The sequence below is a fragment of the Bos taurus genome, chromosome 16 (assembly GCF_002263795.3).
Source record: "Bos taurus isolate L1 Dominette 01449 registration number 42190680 breed Hereford chromosome 16, ARS-UCD2.0, whole genome shotgun sequence".
NCBI classification, from domain to species: domain Eukaryota; kingdom Metazoa; phylum Chordata; class Mammalia; order Artiodactyla; family Bovidae; genus Bos; species Bos taurus.
Genome location: NC_037343.1, coordinates 64,413,259 through 64,437,977, shown reverse-complemented (window position 1 = coordinate 64,437,977; position 24,719 = coordinate 64,413,259). Strand labels below are relative to the sequence as shown.

Below are 24,719 nucleotides of genomic sequence, written 5' to 3'. Positions count from 1 at the left end.
AGAGAGGAAGGCCTCCTGTCTGGGACAATTTATAATTCTCCCTTTTGTAATCACTGGTGGCTGAACTATCAGTGAGTGTAGAGAGACTGGCAAAGACAAATGACCCAGGCAGAGCACGTCTTTTAGCTGTGAGTCCTTGGTAAGTCCTGCAGGATACAGCTAGGAGAGAATGTGCCCCTACTCTCCCCGCAGGAGAGTCAGCTTGAGCTGCTGCTGGAAGGATCTAGGGCCAACAGTCAGGTGACTGCTCGTCCCCTGGGAGGGCTGGCAAGAGAACCATGGTTTGGGGCCAGATTTTCATGCCTGTCTTCACCCCATTGCCAGCAGAGCTAATGGTGATTTTGGGTAGAGAGAGGCTCCACAGAATAGGGAATAATCAGATTTGCAGTTGGAAGAAGCTCCAGAAGTCATTCAGTCACTTATTGGATACTTTTGATGACAGGGAGCTCACGTCCAGGCTGTTTGATTGCTGAGCAACTTCATTTGTTAGAAAGGTCTTCTGTCTTCAACAAAATCTGTATTTCTGTAACTCAGGGCTGTCTCTCCTGATTCCAGCTTCTCAAACTGTCCACCAGGCTATTTTATTTAGCTTTTCTAGCATCTAGAAGGCAATGGCACCCCACTCCAGTACTCTTGCCTGGAAAATCCCATGGACAGAGGAGCCTGGTAGGCTGCAGTCCATGGGGTCGGGAAGAGTCAGACATGACTGAGCAACTTCACTTTCACTTTTCACTTTCATGCATTGGAGAAGGAAATGGCAACCCACTCCAGTGTTCTTGCCTGGAGAATCCCAGGGATGGTGGAGCCTGATGGGCTGCCGTCTCTGGGGTCGCACAGAGTCGGACACAACTGAAGTGACTTAGCAGCAGCAGCAGCAGCAGCATCTAAAAAGAGAATCTTGAACATCTTTGTTATTCAAATGTATAATCACACATTCTGTCATGTTTCCACCAGAGAATCTGAAGCATTGTCCACCTCACTGGCAGAGGAAGGATTTGTGGGTTGTTAATAAACTATTACTGGGCATCTCTAAATAGCTCATCTCCTTCATTCCCCATCAATTTCTATTCCTTTCCTCATCATAGCACTCTCACCCCAGCGTATTTTAGGTGATGTTTATTTGTTTATCGACATCTCTCTATAGGCTTCCCTGGTGGCTCAGTGGTGAAGAATCCACTTACCAATGCAGGAGACATGGGTTTGACCCCTGGTCCAGGAGGATCCCACAGGCTGAGGAACAACTGAGCCCGTGGGCCAGAGCTGCTGAACTTGTGCTCTAGGGCTGGGAGCCACAACCACCAAGTCTCCATGCCGAAACCATCACAGCCTGAGTGCCCTAGAGCCCATGCTGTGCGACAAGAGAAGCCGCCGCAATGAGGAACGAGTGTGCATTGCAACTAGAGAGTAGCACCTGCTCATTGCAACTAGAGAAAAGCGCATGCAGCCCATGCAGCAAAAACAGACCCAGTGCAGCCATAAATAAACAAGATTTTTAAAAAAAAAAGAATATAGACTCTGTGAGAGCATAACGTGTCCTGCTCTGTATTATCCTGTACTGTATGCCCAGTGTTTAGAACAAGGCTGGAACATAGGAAGTGCTCACTTAATACATGTTGAATTAATCAAGACCCGAATCAGGATAGTGATGGCCCCAGATCCTGTCAGGACTCATCTGAGTACTCAGGGAAGGACCGATTATTTCTTTAGAAGCTGACTGGTATAGCAACAGTAGTCCTGATCTTGGAGTCAGGGGACCAGGCTTCCTCCCAGTTTTGTACTCATTGCCTGGATAACCCTTAAGGGGCACATTTCATTGCTCTGGGGCTTATCTTCCTCATCTGCAAAATGGGATTGGCACACTCTGCCCTGTTCAATTTCAGAGTTTTTCTGAGGATAAAATACAGCTGTATGGGAGAACACTGCAAACTGGAAAGCACAACATGAGAGTTACAACTGCTGTTATTGTGATTGATGTTGTGTAATCTTAGTACAGCAAAAGTATATTTAGCCTGAGAATGAATGTATCTTCTACTTGAGATGAATTAATTTCTGGAGCAGCGAGAGAGTATTTGTTTTCCAGAGATGCTCTTTATGAGTCTGCTTATCAATACCACCACCACCCATGCTTATCGAAATTGCCTGCTATGTGTAGGCACTAGTCCAGTTGCTGGAGGTACGTCAGAGAACAGAACAGACAAAAATCCCTACCTTCGTGGCATTTACAGCCTATAGGAGGCAGGAAGGCAATGAGTAACTGTGTAGTGTATGGTTATAAGTGCCAAAGAATACAACAGAGAGAGAGAGAGAGGGAGTTTTCGAAAAAAGCAAGAAAGAGGAATAGGGAGTTCCAAAGGTGGGGGTTGCAATTTTAAAGGGTGTTTGGGAGAGACCTCAGTAGATGCTGATACTTAAGCAGAAACTTGAAGATGAGGACTTAGCCATATGGATGCTGGGGGGAAAGCATTCCAGACAGAGGGAATGGCAACCGTAAAAGTCCTAAACTGAGCACTTCCCTCAAAGGCCCAAGACAAAAATAAGGAAACTAGTGTATTTGGAATAGAGGGAGAGAGGGGGAGTGACAGGTGAGGTTAGAGAGATGACGGACAGCGTGTGTACACACAGGACACTGACTTTCACTCCAAGGAAGCAGAGGCTTTCGAAGCTCTTGAAGAGAAGTGCTACCTGATCGGACCTCTAGGGACTTAACTCTGACTGCAGTGAAAGAATAGACCATTGGGACTGAGACTAGAAATAGGCAAGCCATTTAGAAGGTGGGTGCGTGTAATCCAGAGGAGGAATGATGGCAGTTTGGACCAGGGAGGTAGAGGTGGCAAGAAGTGATAGGACTCTGGATATATTTTGCAGGAAGCACCAGTAGGATTGGTTAATGGATCTGTTTTGGTGGAAAAAGGAAAAGGAATCAACAATGAGCCAAGGTTTTTGGCCTGAGACACTGGAAAGATGGAATCGCCGTTTATGTGGGGTGAACAGGAGGGATGAGCAGGAGCTGAGTCTTGGGCATGTTACCTCTGGGAGGATGGTTGGACGTTCAGATGGACATGTTGACTAAGCATATACTGTTACTAAATAAAAGGTAAAAATAAAAAAAATAACTTGGGACTCATCAGCCTAGAGTAGGTATTTAGAGCCACGAGACTGGCTGAGAATACTGGGGAAGTGAGCGTCGATGGAGCAGAGATCAAGGACTCAGCATTCAGGACACTGCAGTGTTCAGGGACTGGTAAGATGGGGGACATAAGTCAACAGCCACTGACTGTGAAACATCAGCTAATGAGGCGGACAACAATCAGAGTGTGGGACTTCCCTAGTGGTGCATTGGGTGGGAATCCACACGCCAGTGTAGGAGACATGGGTTTGATGCCTGGTCCAGGAGGAATCCACATGTCTCGGAGCAACTAAGCCTACATTCTAGAGCCCATGAGCCCCAACAACTGAGCCCCATGCGGCACTGCCGAAACCCACGCTCCTGGAGCCAGTGCTCTGCAACAAGAGAAGCCACTACAGTGAGATGCCGGTGCACGGCCACCTGTTAGCCACAGCTAGAGAAGGACCTCACAAGGCAACAAAGACCCAGCCCTGTCAAAAATAAGATAAAGTAAATTTTAAAAAGTCAGGAGAGTATGATATCCAGGAAGACGTGTGAGGTTGGTGCTTCAAGGGGGGCAAGATCAACCATGTCACATGTTGCTGAGAGGTCACCTAAGATGAACACCATGACTGATGCTTGGTCTCGCAAAGCAGAGGCCACTGGAGACATTGACGAGAGCAGACCTGCTGCAGTGGTGGGAGCAGCAGCTGGACTGGAGTGAGCATAAGCAAGAAAGAGGAGTGTAATTGGAGAGAGCAAATTCAGATGCTCTTTTGAGGAGTGTTACTCCAAAAGGGAGCAGACGAAAAGTACGTGGTTGGAGGGGGACATGGGTCAGAAGTTCTCTGTGTTTTTTCTTTTTAAGATGAGAGAAATAATACCATGTTTTTAGACTGATGGGAATCAGCCAATGGATATGAAGAACTGCTAGTGCAAGAAAGAGAAGAGAGAGATCTTGGAAGGATGTCCTTGAATAGGCGAGAGGGGTTGGGTCAAGGCAAAACAGGGGAGTTGGCTTTGTTTAGGAGCACCGGAAGTCCATCCATCAGAGGAGGAGAGGAAGTGGAGGATACTGAGTCACTGTGCCAGCGGGTAGACAGACGTGCTGGTGGAAGCGTGGGAAGCTCTCTTCTGAGAGTTTCTGTTTTCTCAGTGAGATAGGGAGAAAGGTCAGGTGGGAAAGGAAGTGCTGAGAGAAGAGAAATACGCCAAAGGAGCAGGGACAGAGCATGACTGAGGTGGTGGAGGTATTTCTCTCAGGACTATGGCCCTGCGCTTGTGTGTGAGAGAACTTCATCAGTGCTATCTCTGTGCCAAATATCAGATGTCTCTGTCCCTCCTTCGAGATTTCCTAGTCAGATTTTAATGGATTTTTAGGCATAAGTTTTGAAACTTAAAACTTACCTGTGCATCACTTGAATGATTCCGATTGTAGGAGCTATCAGAACTGTCATGTCTCCGCACAAACTGACTTCATAAAAAGTAAAAAGAAAAAATGTTATGCTCTGATCCAAGCTGACCTTTCACATGTTCCAAATTATATGCAGCATCACATGGTTTAATTTCTCTTTCACATCATTAGTTAGGGAGCCCATCTTGGCCTTGGAGAGGAATTCTTTATTTCTTTTGTTTTGGATAAATGTCCTCTCCTTTACATTTCTCCCTGCCAAAGTGACTTTGGTTTATCTGGTCAGGCATTCCTAGCCTGAGTTATCTTTTTTTACAAATTCTTAAGTGCTGCCTTGAATGACTACGTTTTAGACAGCCGCCAAGAGTCTTCAATTTTGGTTTTAAGTATAATTTGTATAACTACCATTAGAATCAAGCAGCTGACAAGTATTTGTGAGGCAATTATGATGTACTAGCCGAAAATCATCCTGTGCTCTTATCATGGCTCTTATGCACTTGGCATTAACAGTCTGCCAACAAAGGCAGGATGGGATGCTTTCTTAGGCTCACTTCAGTTCGGTTCAGTTGCTCAGTTGCATCTGACTCTTTGCGACCCTATGGACTACAGCATGCCAGGCTTCCCTATCCATCACCAACTCCCTGAACTTGCTCAGACTCGTGTCCACTGAGTCCATGATGCCATCCAACCATCTCATCCTCTTTCATCCCCTTCTCCTCCTGCCTTCAGTCTTTCCCAGCATCAGGGTCTTTCCCATTGAGTCAGTTCTTCACATCAGGTGGCCAAAGTATTGGAGTTTCAGCTTTAGCATCAGTCCTTCCAATGAATATTCAGCACTGATTTCCTTGAGGATGGACTGGTTGGATCTCCTTGCTGTTCAAGGGCCTCTCAAGAGTCTTCTCCAACACCACAGACCAAAAGCATCAATTCTTTGGCGCTCAGCTTTCTTTATGGTCCAGCTCTCACATTCATACATGACTACTGGAGAAACCTTAGCTTTGACTATATGGACCTTTGTTGGCAAAGTAATGTCTCTGCTTTTTAATATGCTGTCTAGGTTTGTCGTAGCTTTTCTTCTAAGGAGCAAGTGTCTTTTAATTTCATGGCTGCAGTCACCATCTGTAGCCACCTCATAATCAGGAAACTGGGCTTCCCAGGTGGCGCAGTGGTGAGGAATCCACCTGCCAATGCAGGAGACACACACATGCACAAGACACGAGTTCAATCCTTGGGTCGGGAAGATCAACCCAGTCCAGTATTCTTGCCTGGAGAATCGCATGGACAGAGGAGCCTGGTGGGTTGCAGTCCATGGGGCTGCCAAGAGCCAGACATGACTAAGCGACTGAGCATGCGTACACTTATAAAACAGAAAAACTTGAATTCAAATTCAGGTCTTTGTAGGTGGCAGGAAAAAAACGAAGCTATTTGTAAAAGAGAAAAATTCTCTTTTAGTTCCCATGCTTCCTTCTAAGGAGAATGGATCCTGAGGGCCCACAGGTGTGAAGAGGTAAACTGGAGAGCCTGAATTTTTCAGGGCCAGGTGGCAGGGTAGAGTCTGGGAGGAGGGACACCTGGGAACCTGCAGTGATAGAGGTAGCGGCCTGGAGGGTGGAGGGATGACCAGTTGGCAGGCCTGGAGCTCCGTGTGGACAGAGATGTGCAATGGAGATTTGAAAAAGGACAAAACGCTGTGCTCCGTGTGAGACTGTGTCTATCCTCTGCCCCCCAACCCACTCCAGCCGTACCCTTTCTTTTCCTTGTACTTCATGGCATGTGCTCGCTTTAGGGGTAATGGAATAGTATTGATACATGAAGTCAGGATTGGTTGACGAGGATAAAAACTGCCCAACAAAGATCTGGCGAGCATTTCCAAAGTCCATTCTTTTTCAAATATTCATGAGTATTTACCAAGTTCTTTTAAAAGTGCCAAGCCTTGTTCTAGCATGCCAGAAATACAGTGATAAACAAGAATGATGTCTCTGCCCTTGTGTAGCTTATATACTACTTGGGGAAGACAATTAAAAAAACTAACGAAATACAAGAAAGAAAAAATATAATTAGGAATTATTTTTAAAGTGTTGGATATAAATCTTCCTAAAATACTTTTAATATGTGTTCACTTTATTAAAAAGAGCCAGTTGAACTGAGGACTGATGGTTTGTGATATTTAACAATATTTTATTGATTAATTACCATGTGCAAAGTATAGTTTTAGATACTATAGTAAGTGAATTGAATATGCATCCTCAAGGAGCATCTGGTTAATGGGGGAGATGTGACAGGCTTATTAGTAATTTTAAAAGTAATGAGGTACCTAAAATGCTATGCATCTTCTAATACAGCTGGCAGGAGTGTATTTCCTTAGGATCCTGAAATTAGTCCAGAGCGGGAATAAAGCCCTGGATGGATCCTACTCTGTTCCCTCACTTGTTATCTGCCTGCATGCTTATTGTTTGTCCCTTTTTTCACCCAACTAAATGTGTGGGCCTCCATACTGCCCAGTATCAGCTATCTTCCTGCCCACGACTGATTTCTTTTTTTTGTGGTAGTCCAAAGGTGGAAAAGCATAATGGTCAAGTTCATATTTTCTCAGCTCTGTTACTTGTAGCCCAGCCACCGTGGGTAAGTTACTTACAGTGGGTTGTAGTTTCCTCATCCATAAACTATGGATGATGCTGTACCTGCTTCATGAGATTCTCATGAAGATCGAATGAATTAATCTATGTGAAATAATTAAGAGTGCCTAACGCACAGCAAATTTTGTATTAGAGTTAGCTATTATCGTTCTGGTGTTATCTAAGTGCTTGTTATTATTACTTGGACTGACCTCACTCACCTTCAAGACCACTCCTGCTGAGAATCTACCTCTCGACTCCCACCCAAGCAGAGAGGCCACTGGTGCAGAGCCCTTGGGATCTGGATTTGGGATTACGGAAAAGAAGCCTCCTTTTATTCAAGACGTGTAAAATGATACAGAGGTATTTGAGATGGACCTTGGAAAGGGAAAAGATTTGGACATCTGGAAATGGTGGGGAGTAGGAGGAGAAAGCCATTATTCGGAGAGGACAACGTGAGCAGAACAGAATCTGAACCTTTGGAACTGGCACCGAAATGCTGGGTGGTTTCATTTGTCTGGACATTGAATGGATGAGACAAAGACTGAAAGACAGATGTGGAAACATGTAAGATCAGTTGACAAATTGTGGAGGCACGTGAATGTTAAGTTGTTGGTGTTCGATTTACCCTATAGGCAAATGGGGGAACTATTGCGGATTTTCAGGCATCCAGCTTTGTCCTGTGCTATCATGTAGGCATATAGGTGTAAGAGTTGTTTACCCCAATGTTAAATGAGCCAAAGCTACTGCAAGCTTTTGAGTTAACTAATTTTTTTTACTACTTGTATTTATTAGATATTCCACAGGGATTGGTCAAGAAAGCCTAAATGACTCATTTATCCCAAATCAAGGGAATTCCATATTTTCTCAATAAGAAGATACCAAAAAATAGGGTTTTCCCATCAGAGAGAGTGATATATTTACTTTTAGGGCTATAAAGTGAAAGTGAAGTCGCTCAGTCGTGTCCGACTCTTTGCGACCCGTGGACTGTAGCCCACCAAGCTCCTCCGTCCATGGGATTCTCCAGGCAAGAATACTGGAGTGGGTTGCCATTTAGGGCTATAGATGACATTTAAAGTAATGTTTAATTTATGTTATATTTACTCTTGAAGATTCAAAGTATATATTCTGTGGCATAGTATATAAGTTTATAAATATTACCTTTCTTCATGTTCATTTCATCAGTTTTATTTAACTCATTGCAGATATCAGCATCAATGTCTTTGTCATTGCTGAAGTGAATTTTTGAATCATCTAATAGTTTTTCAGAGCATAATATTTTCACATTTGTCTAAGTTGTTTGATATAAAGCCCTTTTTGCATGTGTGTATAATAAAATTTTACCCTAAGCTATGTGCCTATTTGCATAAGAATGGTTTGGATTTTTCATTTTTTCTATTGCTAGCTATTCACGATCTCCACAAATGACTACATACTACCTGGATATTTTTTAATTTTTAAAGAGTTTTGAATTTTGTGCAAAATATTGACACTGTAATATCAAGTGAAAAAGGCAGGATATGTAATTATGTAAATATAGTATGACTTCACTTCTGAAGAAATAATATTCAAAACAACTATATTGCTTTAATTTTTAAAAACATTTATTTATTTGGTTCTACTGGGTCTAGGTAGCATTATGCAGGATCTTTTACTTATGGCATATGAACTCTTAGTTGTAGCATGTGGGATATAGTTCCCTGACCAGGGATCGAACCCTGACCCCTTGCATTGGGAGCACAGAGCCTTAACCACTAGACCACCAGGGAATTCCTTTTGTCACTTTCAAAAACTGATCTTAAAAAACTTCATGTACAACATCCAACCCAGTTTCATCAGATGTTTTGTATAAGCACCAAGATTTAGCATGAAAGTGGAAGTGAGTGAAGTCACTCAGTCGTGTCCGACTCTTTGCAGTCCCATGGACTGTAGCCTACCAGGCTCCTCCATCTATAGGATTTTCCAAGCAAGAATACTGGAATGGGTTGCCATTTCCTTCTCCAGGAGATCTTCCCAACCCAAGGATTGAACCTGGGTCTCCCGCATTGTAGGCAGATGCTTTACCATCTGAGCCACCAGGGAAGTCATAGTTTGTGGTTGTTTTCATGAGAAACACTGGGCTGGATGAAGCACAAGCTGGAATCAAGATTGTTGGGAAAAATATAAACAACCTCAGATATGCAGATGACACCACCCTTATGGCAGAAAGCGAAGAAGAATTAAAGAGCCTCATGATGAAAATGAAAGAGGAGAGTGAAAAAGTTGCCTTAAAACTCAACATTCAGAAAACGAAGAGCATGGCATCTGGTCCCATCACTTCATGTCAAATAGATGGGGAAACAATGGAAACAGTGACAGACTTTATTTTTTGGGGCTCCAAAATCACTGCAGATGGTGACTGCAGACATGAAATTAAAAGACACTTGCTCCTTAGAAGGAAAGTTATGACCAACCTAGACAGCATATTAAAAAACAGAGACATTACTTTGCCAACAAAGGTCCGCTTAGTCAAAGCTATGGTTTTTCCAGTAGTCATATATGGATGTGAGAGTTGGACTATAAAGAAAGCTGAGCGCCGAAGAATTGATGCTTTTGAACTGTGGTGTTGGAGAAGACTCTTGAGAGTCCCTTGGACTGAAAGGAGATCCAACCAGTCCATCCTAAAGGAGATCAGTCCTGGGTGTTCATTGGAAGGACTGATGCTGAAGCTGAAACTCCAATACTTTGGCCACCTGATGTGAAGAACTGACTCATTTGAAAAGACCCTGATGCTGGGAAAGATTGAGGGCAGGAGGAGAAGGGGATGTCAGAGGATGAGATGGCTGGATGGCATCACCAAGTCAATGGACATGAGTTTGAGTAAACTCTGGGAAGTGGTGATGGACAGGGAGGCCTGGCGTGCTGCAGTCCACGGAGTTGCAAAGAGTCGGACATGACTGAGTGAGTGAACTGAACTGAATCTCCCTCAAGGGCTTCCCTGGTAGCTCAGCTGGTAAAGAATCTGCTTGCGATACAGGAGAACCTGGTTTAACCCCTGGGTTGGGAAGATCCCCTGGAGGAGGGCCTGGCAACTCACTCCAGTATTCTTGTCTGGAGAATCCCCATGGACAGAGGAGCCTGGAGGGCTACAGTCCATGGTGTCGCAAAGAGCAGGATACAACTGAGCAACCAAGCACACAGCACAACCTCCCTCAGTAGTACAATTTTAATGTTCAAAATACTTGAAACGGCCCCTCAAAATATTAGAGATTTTGTGCAACCTCCCTCAGTAGTACAATTTTAATGTTCAAAATACTTGAAACGGCCCCTCTAAATATTAGAGATTTTGTGAAAGTTTATACATGGGATGGCCCTTTCTTTCCTGAGGGAATTTTTCTGGACAACTTATGTTTGCACATACGTGATCTCTTCTCTTCCATTGGCAATGTCTAGTCTTGTTATCCCTTTCCTCCCAGCCTAGCTTTTTGTTCTTTTTTTTTTTTCCCCCTGAGAGTATAATTTTTGCTTAAAGGATAGTCCTTTAGGTAACAAAATGTTATAGCAGAATTAGACAAACAGGAAAGAACACAAAAAGTTTAATTCCCTAATACAATTCTCCCAATGGGCTTCATGGGTTCTCGTAAAGTCCCTTCCTCCCCAGAGCTGCCCTGACACAACAGCTCAGTGTCCCTCCTTCTGTGCTCTCAGCGACCTTGGGGCCCTCTTCAGCTGGCCTCGTATGCACCTGTTTACTTACCTGGCTCTCTAACTAGACACTAGGTGTGCTGAGAGCAGACTCTTAGATGATGTTTTGTTCACTCCCTCAGTTCCTGGCACAATGAACAAGTAACCACACAATCTTCTGTGATAAGGAATCATTCCAGTATCTTAGAGAGTTGGTATAAATTTCAACCGATGCCATATGCAGACTTTAATATCTGTTGATTCCAACTATGTGCACACATTCAGATAGTTCCCATCTGTTGCTTAAATGTATGGGTGGCCAAATCTCATACATGAGGTGATGAAAGGAGGACAGGCATTGCCTACAGCTTAAATGTGGAGGCTTTTCTTAAAAAAAAAAAAAAAAATCCAGGCATAGTCTACTTTTTAAAATTGTGTGACTTTGGTTTTGTGATGGCTCGGGTCACCATTATGTTTTCACAGAATATGTGCAAGTCCAGTATTTCTGTAGACTGGTAATGTGCTTTGAGTTTGTTTTAGCTCAGCTAGACCTTCAACGTTCCAAGGCTGTCTTTCAAAAGTGTATTTTTAGATCATTAACTAGCTGGTGGATGGCTTTCCAGGAATTTCTGGTGTCAGTGAGTGATAGGCCATTGCTTCAGCCAATATCAACCATCAATAACACATTTTCCAGACACACAAGAATACATATACTCATGTATACCTATGGCCATTGATTTTAACAGTATTTTTGTTATGTCTATTCCATATTTTGCAATAGTCTTGGTTGCAGTTCATATATAGCATCTTGCCTAATACTCTATGTGCTCATACCTGATGACTGATGGGGCACCAAACATACCATAGATACTGACCTTCAATGCTTTTCCTCGTGTTCTTATTAATCTTTCTGCCAGAAATATCAGGACCTCCTACTGTAAGGCAGTGAGAGGCTTTCACTCTCTGGGTGAACATGTAAGTTGGGAAATTATTACAGGGTCCAGAGCAATCATGATTAGAACATAATGACACAGAGCCTGAACTTTGAAATCACATGCCTGGTTTGATTCTTGGCTCTGCCATTTACCAGCTATGCATTTCAAGCAAGACTCTTATTTTCCTGTGCCTCAATTCTTCCATCTGTTAAATGGGTATATAATAGTTCCTATTTGTAGGAATTCTGTGTGAAGTAATGAGTTAAAATATGTGAAGTACCACATATAGACTGTTATTTTAAGTGTTAGTTATTATCGTCTTACTTTTAAAAATTGAAGTAAAGTACTGCTGAGTGCTGAAGAATTGATGCTTTCAAACTATGGTGCTGGAGAAGACTCTCGAGAGTCCCTTGGACCACAAGGAAATCAAACCAGTCAATCCTAAAGGAAATCAACCCTCAATATTCATTGGAGGGACTGGTGCTGACGCTGAAGGTCCAATACTTTGGCCACCTGATGCGAAGAACTGACTCATTGGAAAAGACCCTGATCCTGGGAAAGATTGAGGACAGGAGGAGAAGGGGGTGACAGAGGATGAGATGGTTGGATGGCATCACTGACTCAATGGACATGAGTTTGAGCAAACTCCGGGAGTTGGTGATGGACAGGGAGGCCTGGTGTGCTGCAGTTCATGGGGTCACAGAGAGTCCGACATGACTTAGCAACTGAAGAACAACAACTAGCTATTATTATTATATATGCTATTGGCTCTGGTTAACTGTAAAGGAACTGACTACCATGACCAGCCCCGACTGGGTTATCCCTTTTACTCCTACCAGAAAAGTAGGGGTTAGTTTGGGGCTGGGAACTTGTGCTTTCTCTGCTGGCTGAGGTTGGGAGAAGGAAGACACCAGGGCCTGGCAATCTTCTTTCTGGAGCAGGAGTCATGCGAATGCCTGTCCCTCATTCATCTGTATAGTCAATGTCTCTCTCACTCATTCTCACAACTAATTCTTTGACCCTGCCTAGAGATTTCCCATTATAGGGCACCCCATTCCATCTCTTGCTCTCATAATGATTGCTCCAGGTCCTCTTTCTCTCTCTCCTGGACCATTGAAGAAGCTGCCTCCCTGCTGCCCTATCTACCTCCCATCAAACCTTCCCATCTAGTTCTCACACTGCTTCTAAAGTGGTCTTTCTAAAACACTTCTCAGGGACTTCCCTGGTGGCCTAGTGATGAAGATTCCACCCTCCCAATGCAGGGGACCCGGGTTTGTTCCCTGGTCGGGAAGCTAGATCCCACGTGCTGCAGCTCAGACCCAGTGCAGCCACAAAATAAATGTATTTTAAAAATAAATGAAATAAATCTCATTGTGCTTCTTCTCTGTTGAATACCTCCAGTGGCTCCCTATCACCTGCACAATTATGTAAGAAGACACCATGTGGCTTTCAGAACCTCCTCTGAAAGACACCACGTGACTAGAGGCTTTCAGAACCTCTGAAAGACACCACGTGGCTAGAGGCTCCTTCCCCTTACTCCTTTCTTGCTCACTTTCCACTCCAGCCAAACTGAACCAGTGCCTGTGTCTTTCACATGATTCTTTTACTCAGACATTTTCTTATCCAAATTGCCTTTCCTGGTACTTCGATCTTTTCAATTCCATCTTTAAATTTTAAGGTGAGATACTACTTTTTAAAATGAGACTTTTCTCTAAGATCCCTCATCCTTTACCCCACTGTCCCTCCAGTCAGAATTTTTTTATCCTCTCTCATACTCCCATAGTGATTTGTTTATATCTCTATGATAATGCTTAGCACAGACTGCCTTGTGACATTCAGTTTTACTTTTGCTTATTTCAGAATTGCTTTCAAATGACTAACAATAACAAAATGGTAATACTTGCCAAAACTCATTGAACAGTACACTTAAGATGGGTTTATTTTGTTGCATGCAGATTATACCTCAATAAATTTGATTTTAAAAGATAAGTACAGTAAAGGCAGAAGAAAAATAAACAGATGGGAAAATTGGGATGATGGGAAAATAAAATAAATTCAGGGGTAAAGTTAGTATAAACAAGCATGCTATCAATTTCCATGGGCTAAAATTTGCCTCTGAGCAAATTTCCTAGAAGCCAAAAGAAGTAGAGAATTTTGACCAGAGAAATAGAGATTTTCCTAGTTCTTAAACCTAAAAAAAAATCTCTTTCAGGAAACCCTATGAAGAGAATACTATGTGCTCTAAAGGATAGGTTTCTCAACAATAACCCTATGTTAAACCCAATAAGGATTTTTATAGGGCCATTTCTTATAACATCTTTAAGTTCAAGTTGCTGGCAGAACATCAAAGTACGATTAAGAAAACAGTTCCATAAGGAACTAAAATAGTGCAGCTCAAGAGCACAACTTTCTAATGGTTTGACTAGATTAGGAAATAAAATTTAAAATAGCTATAGAAATGAGTAGGCTGCTTATCCTTCAAGAAATTCTTTGGATCGATATGAATATATCTTTTACTAATATTTGAGAGTTCAAGGCTGTAGGATCTGTGGCCAGATCCTTAGAGCGCAAGTAACTTCTGTTACCAATCAAGAACAGATCTTTGTTTTTGAAGATCTGTTGCTAGGTGCATACACATTTATAATTGTTATGTTGCTGAACTGACCCCTTTATCACTATGTCAGGTCTCTCTTTATCCCACATTACTCCTTGATCTGAAGTCTACTTTATGTGAAATTGATACAGTGACTCCAGCTCCCTTTTGGTTATGTTTGCATGTGTGTCTTTCTCTATCCTTTTACTTTTAACCTGTGCTTTTATATTAAAAGTAGGATTCTGGAAGATAGTATAGAATTTGGTCTTTTTAAAAAAATCCTGTCTGATAATATCTGCCTTTTTAACTGGTGTATTTAGACCATTCGTGTTTAATGTGGTTATTTATATGGTTGGACTAAAATTTACCATCTTGCTTCTTGATTTTTGTCTGTTCCAATTATTCTTTGCTTACATTTTCTTTTCTACCTTCTCTGTGTTTAATTAGAATTTTTTTTTATAATTCTACTCTTATCTCCTTTATTGATATATTATTTATATTAGTAATTGTCCTAAGGTTATAATACACATTTAAAAATAATCTGAGTCTATCTTAAAATAACATTATACCATTTCAAGTGAAATGTAAAGACCCTCATAACACTATATTCCCAACTACTTCTTCCCATTCTTTGTGCCATTGTAGTTATATTATTTCACTTTAACCTATGCTGCAAACATATAATACCTTGCTACTCTTTTTGCCTTAAACAGTGAGGTATCTTTTAGGACAATTAAAAATAAGGAAAATTTTATTTTGCTTCTTCATTTCTTTATTTAGATTTAAATTTAAGAACTATGTTATATGTCTTCTGCTTGAAGATTTAACATTTCTTTTAGAGTAGGTCTGCTGATAGTGAATTTCCTAAGTTTTTTTGTTTGTCTAAGAAACTCTCTTTTTCTCCCTCACTTTTGAAAGCTATTTCTGCTGGGTTTATTTCTGCTGTTTATGCATTTTCTTTGTGTTTCAGTTTGATAATTTCTTTTGACCTATTTTCAGATTTACTGATTTGCTGATTCTTCCTTCAGCTATGTCAAGTCTACTGATTAGCTCATTGATAACATTCATTATCTCTGCTCCTACATTTTTGATTTTTTGTATTTTCATTAGTTCTTTCTCATATTTTTCAACCTTCTAGTGAAATTATTTATCTGATTTTCCATGTTGTTTGCTTTTTTCCATTAGAACCTTTAGCACAGTAATCATAATTATTTTAAATTACTAATCTGATAGCTCCAACATCTGTATCATTTATGAATTTGGTTCTAATGATTGCTTTTCTCCTCAAGCTCTGTTTTTCTTTGTCTTTTTGTATGTCTTATAATTTTTCGTGGAAGGCCAGATGTATATAGTACAGTAGATAATGAGATGAGTGTAAATTTTTTTTAACACTTGGAGATGACCACTCCTTCCCTTTTAGACCGTTAGTGTTGGAAGTTCATGTTAATCTAGTTGAAGTTGGGCTGTGTTTGAAGTTTGCTGTTGCTGTGGTTACCCTTAGCGCACCCAAATCTTCAAATTCTCTAACGATGGCTTCTGTTTATGGTATAGACTAATTTACAGGGTTTTGTCAGTCTGTCCCTGCTAGGCTTTTAATCTTTCTGCTTGGATTTGAGTCTCCATTTGCACTGCTGCTCAGAGAGCATCTGCCTTTTGCAGCGGCCTCCCAGCTGTTTGCCCGTGTTGTTTTTACTTGATAACTTGCTAGTGTGGAGGAGAAGGCAATGGCACCCCACTCCAGTACTCTTGCCTGGAAAATCCCATGGATGGAGGAGCCTGGTAGGCTGCAGTCCATGGGGTCGCTTAAGAGTCGGACACGACTGGGCGACTTCACTTTCACTTTTCACTTTCATGCATTGGAGGAGGAAATGGCAACCCACTCCAGTGTTCTTGCCTGGAGAATCCCATGGATGGAGGAGCCTGGTGGGCTGCCGTCTATGGGGTCACACAGAGTCGGACACGACTGAAGTGACTTAGCAGCAGCAGCAGCAGCAGTGTAGAGAAGATAGGTGTGGGAGAGGCCGTACTCTGATGTTCTGTCTCAGCTGTAGGCAGGCACTATCAATCTGGAACTCAGGATGTGGCTTTCTCAAGTGTTCTTAGCCTCCCTCCAAATGCAGGGTTGTAAACAGCATGCATTTCTGCCCCTTCATTCCAGGTAGAGCTTTTCTTCTTCTTTTTTTCCCCCTAATCTGTTACTTGAGCTTCGGTAAATTTCCACCAGTGCTATCAGACTATTCTTCTATTGTCTTTCTTTGTGAATATTTTCTTCCTTAGAGAACAGAAAGGAGATGGAATTTTAACACTGGTTACTGTTCTCTCCCAACTAGCACCAAGAGGGGAACTTTCTCCCTGATCTTTGCTGAAAACCTTTGATGGGGTTCCTGGAGGAAAAATTTGCAAAGAGAGCCTTATTTTTGACAGTCCACTGAACACAATCAGACTCTTCTTATGAAAGTTAAGGTTTCCAAACAGTTCTCAGCCTGAAGTTAGGACCACTGTAGCCCAGCATGCAGGAGACTGATGGAGCCCCTGCAGACAGGGCCGTGATATTTCTTGGAAAATGTCTTCCGAGGTTTGTCTTCAGTCTACGCGCCACACAGTCAAATGCACCTTCAACTTTATGAAGTTCATATGTTGGATCCCAGGTGTGGATTTCATGAAGCAGCAAAATTAAACAAAAATAGTTAGGAGGATCAACATCAGGTTCTCAGCCTTTTCTTTTTCAGACCAAATAGCACCCATTTGCTATCCCATTATTTCAATATGAAAGGATGTTTAATGTCCACTCCCTTCCCACAGAATGTACTCTTAGAGTAATGAACAGTCCTTTTATTTGGAATAAATTTAGCCATATTAAAAAACTCAATAAAGTCAGCTTAATTTTTTATCTTTATCATCATAGACCCTGGATGCTTAGTTATGGATCAGCACAAGCCCTCAGTCTAGCACTCAGGGGTTTGCTGTAGAGTTTGGCTGCCTTGTCATGTAGTTCTGCCTTCTGTATTTCTGTTGTGATCTCCTGGAAAACAGAGTCAGGTCACATTCACGTTTGTTTTTCTAACTTGACCCTCAAATGTAGCCCACTTAATAGGTGTTCAGCTAATAATAATGATTAATATTAATTATTAAATTAATTATTAATACCACACTATATTATTGTACATATATATGTAGCTAATAAATGTTAGCTGAATTGAACTGACAATCTGGCATGCACCCCCCCCACCCCCAACTATTTAGGTCATCTTCCAGTATCTCCCTAACCCCACCTGGAAGGATAGGAATTTACTTTTATTTTCTTTCATTTCAGTAGCATTTAGTGAGTACCCACTTTGAGAAAGGAGTTTGTTTTTAGATGCTGTGGGAGATAAAAAGATAAATAAATCAAGAGATAAATAAGGCCTTCAGTGGTTTATAATTATTATGTACACAGGTATTTATAATATTAAGCAGAGTGTGATCAATGACCTAATTATGAGTATGGGGGGTGTGGGAATTGAGCAGAAAGTGTTCCTGTGGCCGTTTATTCAGAATACTCTGAATGGCTGCTTGATTCTGTTCTTAAGGTGGATGGAGGAGAATAAGCATGCGCTTTGCTTTCGATGGACAGTAGTAAAGAAATACTGCCAAGTCACAAAGAAAGAACAGAAGGCTGTGGAAAGAGCATGACGGTCCAGGAGCTCAGAGTGGGGAACAGCTGCTTCTTCCTGGGATGGAGGAGTGGCAGGTGGTCAGAGAAGTGATGAATGCTGCCCAGGGGGGAAATGGGAAGGTTTCTTAGAGAAAGTGGGATGAAAGAGTTGTCCTTGAGGCTGGGTAGAACTCCTCGGATGTATAGGTGTGGGGGAGGGAACAGCCTGGACGAGGGCCTAGAGGGGGAATGTGCTGGTGTGTGGAGGAAAAGGGGCGGAGAAGACGTGCCTGGAGAGCCTGTCAGAATTAGGTTGTTCTGGACTTCCCTGGTGGCGCAGTGGATAAAAAGCCACTGGCCATTGCAGGGGACAGCGGGTTCAATCCATGGTCCAGAAAGATTCCACATGCTGGCGAGTAACTAAGCCCATGCTCCAGGACTGCTGAGCCCGTGCTCTAGAGCCCCTGAGCCCGAACTACTGAAGCCGGCATCTAGAGCCTGTGCTCGGCAATAAGGGAAGCAACCTCCGTGAGAAGGATGCGCACCACAGCGAAGAGTAGCCCCCCACTCGCCAAAACTAGAGAAAGCCCGTGCAAATCAGTGAAGACCCAGCACAGCCAAAAATAGATAAATAAATTTTAAAAAATTTTTTGTTAAAGATTAGAAAAAAGAATTAGGTTGTGCTGGCACAGAGCAGGTACTTAATAAATAATTGTCAAATGATTGCATAGGTAAATGGCAGCATCAGACATGGGGTATTGTTTTGTTTATTTATTTTGGTAAGAAATGGTGAAGTTTTAAAAAGAAGCTGGTATAATTGTATTATGATGATAGCTCTGTGGAGAACAAGGTCAACCACAGGCAGGGACATGATCTAAGAAACCATGGTGATTGTCCTAAACGATGGACTGCGTGCCCTGCCCCCCACTTCCCATCATCCCGGAAAGCCTGCTTCTCTGCCTCTGTAAGAAGCCAGGCTCCAATGCTTCCCCTCTTTTGAAATATTTGTGGGTCAGTGAATGTCAACACTCAGGTTACATGCAGAGTGTGTTTAAACACACACTGGGAACATCAACACATATCCTATTCCTAAGGAGAGGAATAAGGTCTCCTAATTGCATTTGTGTGAAAGTTGACATGGCTCCCAGGAAGGATCTGGGGAGGTGACACATAGTGTGGCCGTCAGCCCTGAAGTTTGTCGAAGCCTCTAGAAGTCCTGGGCTTGGTGATTCTGGTCCTTGCTTCACAGAGGAAAGATGGAAAACCATCTGATATTCCTCTCGTCGTACTCCTCGTCTGTTCCATATTGACATCAATAAACAATGAAATCACAGGATCCAGATTAAGTAAATCTATTTTCCTTGCATGTGGTACAACAGAGTTTGAAAATAAAAAAACAAATCAAATGCTCTGGAAACAAAATGAATGCAAATTAAGCCCCAAAGAAATCTGTCAGCATCTGAACATTTTATTTTGCTTTCTTCTCCCCTTTAAATTAAACCAACACCATTTTCCAAAGCTCAAACATGAATCACAGCCCCTTCTGAATGAATGATTCTGGCTGTGGCCTAGTTTAAGCAGATGATCCCCTACAAGTGTGGGGAGTGAGGCTCTCCTCCATGAGGTAGGAGTTTTGAGGATACAGCCTCTCAAGGGCAGAGAGCCAAGCATGCAAGTGTCCGGGTGAGGATGTCTGGAGCCGGGATGTGGGGACGAAAACAGAATAGTGAGTCTATTTTTCCTTTTGATGAACCCATCATTGTATTTTTAAAATTTTGTTAAATCACCTTATTAAAATTCTTTTTTTTTAATATTTTTTTAATGTGGACTGTTTTTAAAGTCTTTGTTGAATTTGTTACAATATTGCTTCTGTTTTATATTTTTTGGTTTTTTGATACTAAGGCGTGTGGGATCTTAGTTCCCCGGCCAGGGATTGAACCTGCACTCTGCATTAGAGGGCAAAGTCTTAACCACTAGTTAAGTCCCTAAAATTCTTAAATGGTGTCATAGTATAAAATTCCGAGTGTGGCCTTAAGGTTAGAGAGAACTGGTTCAGACCCTCATCCCTATGTGAATGTCCTTGGGAGGAGTTAGTTAATATATTATTGACCAGGGGATTTTTGCAGAAACTAACACTTGTAGTGTTAATATGTCTCCAGTCAATAATGTGTTAGATTCTTTGAACTACAGTTTCCTTCTCTATAATTTGGGGATAGTAACATCCAACACCTGGAGTATTGCATCAGGATTATATGAAATAATACATATAATGTACTTAGCAAAGGGGCACATGGTGAGCACTTAAGTTATTATTGATAAAGAGTAAAGTCCAGTTATCTCAAAGGAGAAGTCGGAAGTCTTAGAATAAGCACAGGCACTTGTCGATACTTGTTCTCTCCATGGTGACTCTGGAATTTCATGGCTGTTCTAAAGCTTTTCCCCCAGGGGTTGCAGAAGAGGCCCAGAGGGTCAAGAGGGCCCAGTTAGACCTGAGAGACGGCTGCCCCACGACAGTCAGACCCTGTTACTGCTGTGCTCATTCTCTGACCACTGCACTCCTGGAGGGAGGAGAGGGGAGAAGAATCTGGTGGTGGGTTAAGCCCACCTAGAGAGGTCATTTGCAATCCGGCCCCACAGATGGAACTGCAGGTGCCTGCCCCAGAGACAGTACTGATTTTTAAAGAGAGGCAGACATTTCATTTGGCAATGTTTGAACTTTTCCTTTCAAGCGTTACTGGAAGTGACCATTTGAAGAGCATAGTGAGGTGAGCAGAGAAGCCGTCTTGGCTGGAGGGGATGACCCAGGCTCCCCTCATCCGACCTAGAGCCCAGAGCCTCAAGAAGCATCCCAAGGCACTTTGGCCCAGTAGCTCTGTTTAGAGCCTGTCAGCTCCAGAGATGGGACATCTGGGCCTGGACTGGCTCCCTGGGGTTCCTCATGGAACCCAGAAAATGAAAGAAATTTCTACTCCCTGGTTCACAAGGAGAATGAATCCACAGAGGGTCTCTCCCACCTCTGGAACCTCAGGGATTAAGCTTTGATACTCACTTCTGCCCCATTTCCTAGGCTGAGCTGCTCAGATGGCATCAGGGCCAAATTTTTTTTGAAGTCATAGAGCAGGGGTCCCCAACCTCCAGGCCGCGTAGTGGTACCTCCTGTTCAGATCAGTGGCGGCATTAGATTAGAAATAAAATGTCAGATCAGCGGCAGCATTAACTTAGAAACAAAGTGCACGGTAAAGCTTGTGCCCTTGAATCATCCAGAAACAATCCCCCCTCCCGCCCTGACTCCAGGTCCATGAACAAACTGTCTCCCATGAAACTGGCCCCTGATGCCTAAAAGGCTGAGGACTGCTGTCACAGAGTGTCTTATCCTTATAACAACATCCCTTTAGACCCAGCTCTTCTGCTCGGTCACTTTCCAGGATCACACTTCGGGATTTTCATTTCCAAAATCTCCTCGGAAATTATCCAGCTGTTAAAGGATGGGGGCATTTTTACTGTTTTGTTGGCAGAAGCAAAACATTGAAGAGAAGAGGACAAGGGACCAAGCAATTCTGCAGTGAGTTACTGAATTTTAGTCTTACTAAAAAGTCTGTTTTGAGGCACAGGAAGAACCTGGCTTTCCATCTGCTGTTTCGCACAGGTGGCGCCACACAATGTTTCATTTTCTAAAGCTGAAGGCCGAGCTTTGTTCCCTGTCTCCCTTTCCCAGCTCCATCTTGGAGCCTCGTCTTCACCCCCTCGCTTAGTCTCCTCCACCCCCGGTCCTCGCTGTTCCCTTCTCCTTGACTTTCTTCTGTGGCTTTCCCTAGTGTGAAGTTTATTTCTCTATCATCATTGTTTCCATTGCTGCCCTCTTTCTTTTCTGTGTCTCTGTGTTTCTGGTTTGCTAACTATCTCTCTCCTATTTTTTTTTTCCACTAACCAATGCCTAGCACCCCAGTTCCTTGAGAAATATGCCTTTGTTTATGGAACCCCTTAGCTGTTTCATATGTTCTCCTGAAGCCGCCCCTTGTTTCTCCAAAGAAGCGGGCATAGCATGTGTAGCTCATTTTTTTTTCTTTCTTCTTTTTTTTTTTTTGGTTCTTTTTTAAAAACAACATATTTACTTATTTGGCTGTGTGGGGTCCTAATTGCAGCACGTGGATCTTCGTTGCGGTGCATGGGCTCTCTAGCTGTGGCACACGGGCTCAGTAGAAGTGGTGCACGGGCCTAGTTGTTCCATGGTTGTGGGATCCCAGGTCCCCGATCAGGGATTGACCCTGCGTCCCCTGCATTGCAAGGCGGGCTCTCCAGCACTGGACCACCAGGAAGGTCCCCATGGCTCACTTTTTGTTTCTTTAATAGCATGGATCGTTGCAAAGAAGAGAGGGAATTTGGGGGGCACAGCAGCTCCCCCTTTCCTTGCCCTCCAGCTACAAGCAATCTCAGCAGAACTTAGATCACCCCAGAGTTTCAGACCTCTTAAACTAGTTAGCTTTGCTGTTTCAGGAAGTTTGTCTCCTGCCTCGGTGGCTGAAAGCCATCAATCAACCCTTTCTCCAAACTTTACTTTTTTTCTTGTGGAGGGCATGGGGGAATCCACCCTGAAATTTTTGTCCAGGCAGTTTGCCCTTCTTAAGTAAAAACGCACTCTAGGGTCTGTGCTCAAGTGACATGTATTGTCTCACTCACCGATTCAGTAGGTGTTTCCTGCACACTCCTGTGTGTCTGGCACGCTGGGAGGCTCTGGGGAGCCAGTGGGGAGTACAGTGGGCTCTGCAGGAGCTGTCCAGCCTGCCTGCTGGCCAGGGAGATGGGAATTCAGGCAAGGATTTGGTCTTTACAGCATCAGTTATATTGTGAGCCCACCAGTCCCATTGTTCTAACTTTCCTGCCAATATTGGAGATGAAAGAGGCAGCACATTTTTTTCTGGGGATTTCATTTCGTTCCCTCCTCCAGGATGAACAAGTACCAACCTTTCCTTCCCCTCAACCACACCTCTTCCTCTTGCTCACTCTTCTCTTCCCCGTGCCCTTGGTAACTCGACTGGCCAGACTCCAGCGCATTCATGGAGGGTTTTCCAGTTTTCTTTTCAAGGAAGGGTGAAGTGGCGAAGGAAGGGGGACAGAAGTTAGAATGACTGAGTTCCTGTCTGTGTCAGATTCTGTGCCTGATGGTTTTCTAAATTCATTCCTTTTAGCCCTTATTCTCAGTCTACCTATAAGGTAGATAATGTCATTCCCACATTAATGAAGAAGAAATGGAAATTCAGAAAAGGTCAGACAGGTTGTCCAAGAGCAGATATTTAGTACATCACAGAACTGTTTCTGGAACCCAGATCTGTTTGAATCCAAAAGTCAGATTCTTGCCACTACAGCCTGTGTGTGTGTGTGTGTGTGTGTGTGCGTGCGTGCACATGTGTGTGGTGGAATGGACTGGAAGAGGATAAATTGAATGGTAAGAATCACCCCAGTTTCTTTTTGTCCCACCTTGAGTCTTGAACCCGAAGAGTATCCTGCTGTTCTTCTGATCAGGGTACAGCCACGTGTCGGGACGATTGGGACATTAAGAAATGAGGTATCTGGCTGTCTCCCCAGAGGGACTTCTGTTCACTTTCACCTGGAGCTTAATGGGCTCCAGAGCCAGGCTGCCTGCTCTTCCGTTTGCCAGCTGTTACCTTGGGCAAGTGACTTACACTGTCTGTGCTTTAGTTTCCTTTTCTGTAAAGGGGGTAATAATAAAAATACTGTCCTCATTTCTAGAGGTGTCAGAGTCATAGAAACAGAAGGTACAATGATTTTTGCCAGGGAGTGGAGGAAGGAGGAGAGTGGGGAGTTGCTGTTTACTGGATATAGAGTTTCAGTTTGGGAAGATGAAAAAGTGCTGGAGATGGGTGGTGAGGATAGTTGCACAATGTGAATGTGTACTAAATCTCACTGAACTGAAAATGGTTACAATGATTAAGTTTTCTGTTACCTATATTTTACCACAGTTTAAAAAAACAAAAGGGTACCTTCCTCAAAGGATCTGGGGGGGAATTGAATGAGCTGGTGCTTGTTTAGCACTTAGAACAGAGCCCATATAGTAAATGCTTCATAAACGGGAGCTCTTACATGCCCCAGCCCTGGCCTTTTCTGGGGAGGTCTGCAGAGCCAAGGGCAGAACCTTGCAAGCACACACCTGTGACTTGGCTCCAGATTGTGGTGAGAAGGGGATCTCACACCCGGTGTCTGGAGCAGTTTGTGGTTCAGCTGCATCAGGACAGGGGCTGGTGACTTCACATGTTAACGGAAGAGCCCTCACTGCCCAGGTCAAACACCAGGATTATAAATGGAACACCGCTTACTAAATTGCCCCATTTTACGCAGACTCACGCCAGGAGCTGCGGGCTCTGACGTGAGGCTAAATTTGATGGTTAAGTTAGAACAAAAGAATTACGAACCCAGGGACGAAAACATTCAATTAAATGGCATCAACACAGTATGTCTGAGAAGAGAATGGTGTTTTAATGTTTTCACTGGGCTTGCCCACAAATATTTATGGAGTGTTCATAGTGAAGGGAGAATGCAGAGCACTCAGAGCAGAGAACAGCAGAGTGGTGTGGCGTGGAACAGAGGAGGGAAAGCAGACACACATCCTGGATGCCCCTGGGTCCTGCTGGATCTAGGGACGGGCATCCCTTCAGACTCCTCACCTGTGATTCTCCCCAGACATCCCAGTTTACTTCAGAACAGTTACGTTTTTTTGTGTGGTGTACAGAGGCCTCTGGGAGTGCA

At 43.1% G+C, this 24,719-nt stretch overlaps 1 protein-coding gene across 10 annotated transcripts in view; it reads left to right on the top strand.

Annotated features, from left to right (window-relative positions):
* NMNAT2 (nicotinamide nucleotide adenylyltransferase 2) overlaps positions 1 to 24,719 on the top strand; it is a 226,243-nt gene that overhangs the window by 81,529 nt on the left and 119,995 nt on the right. The window contains exons 1-2 of one of the 10 annotated variants that reach the window (XM_059875346.1): positions 20,362 to 20,722; positions 21,353 to 21,519. In XM_059875346.1, coding sequence (XP_059731329.1) covers positions 20,595 to 20,722; positions 21,353 to 21,519 — 295 coding nt within the window. In that variant the 5' untranslated portion in view covers positions 20,362 to 20,594. 10 annotated transcript variants of the gene reach the window in all.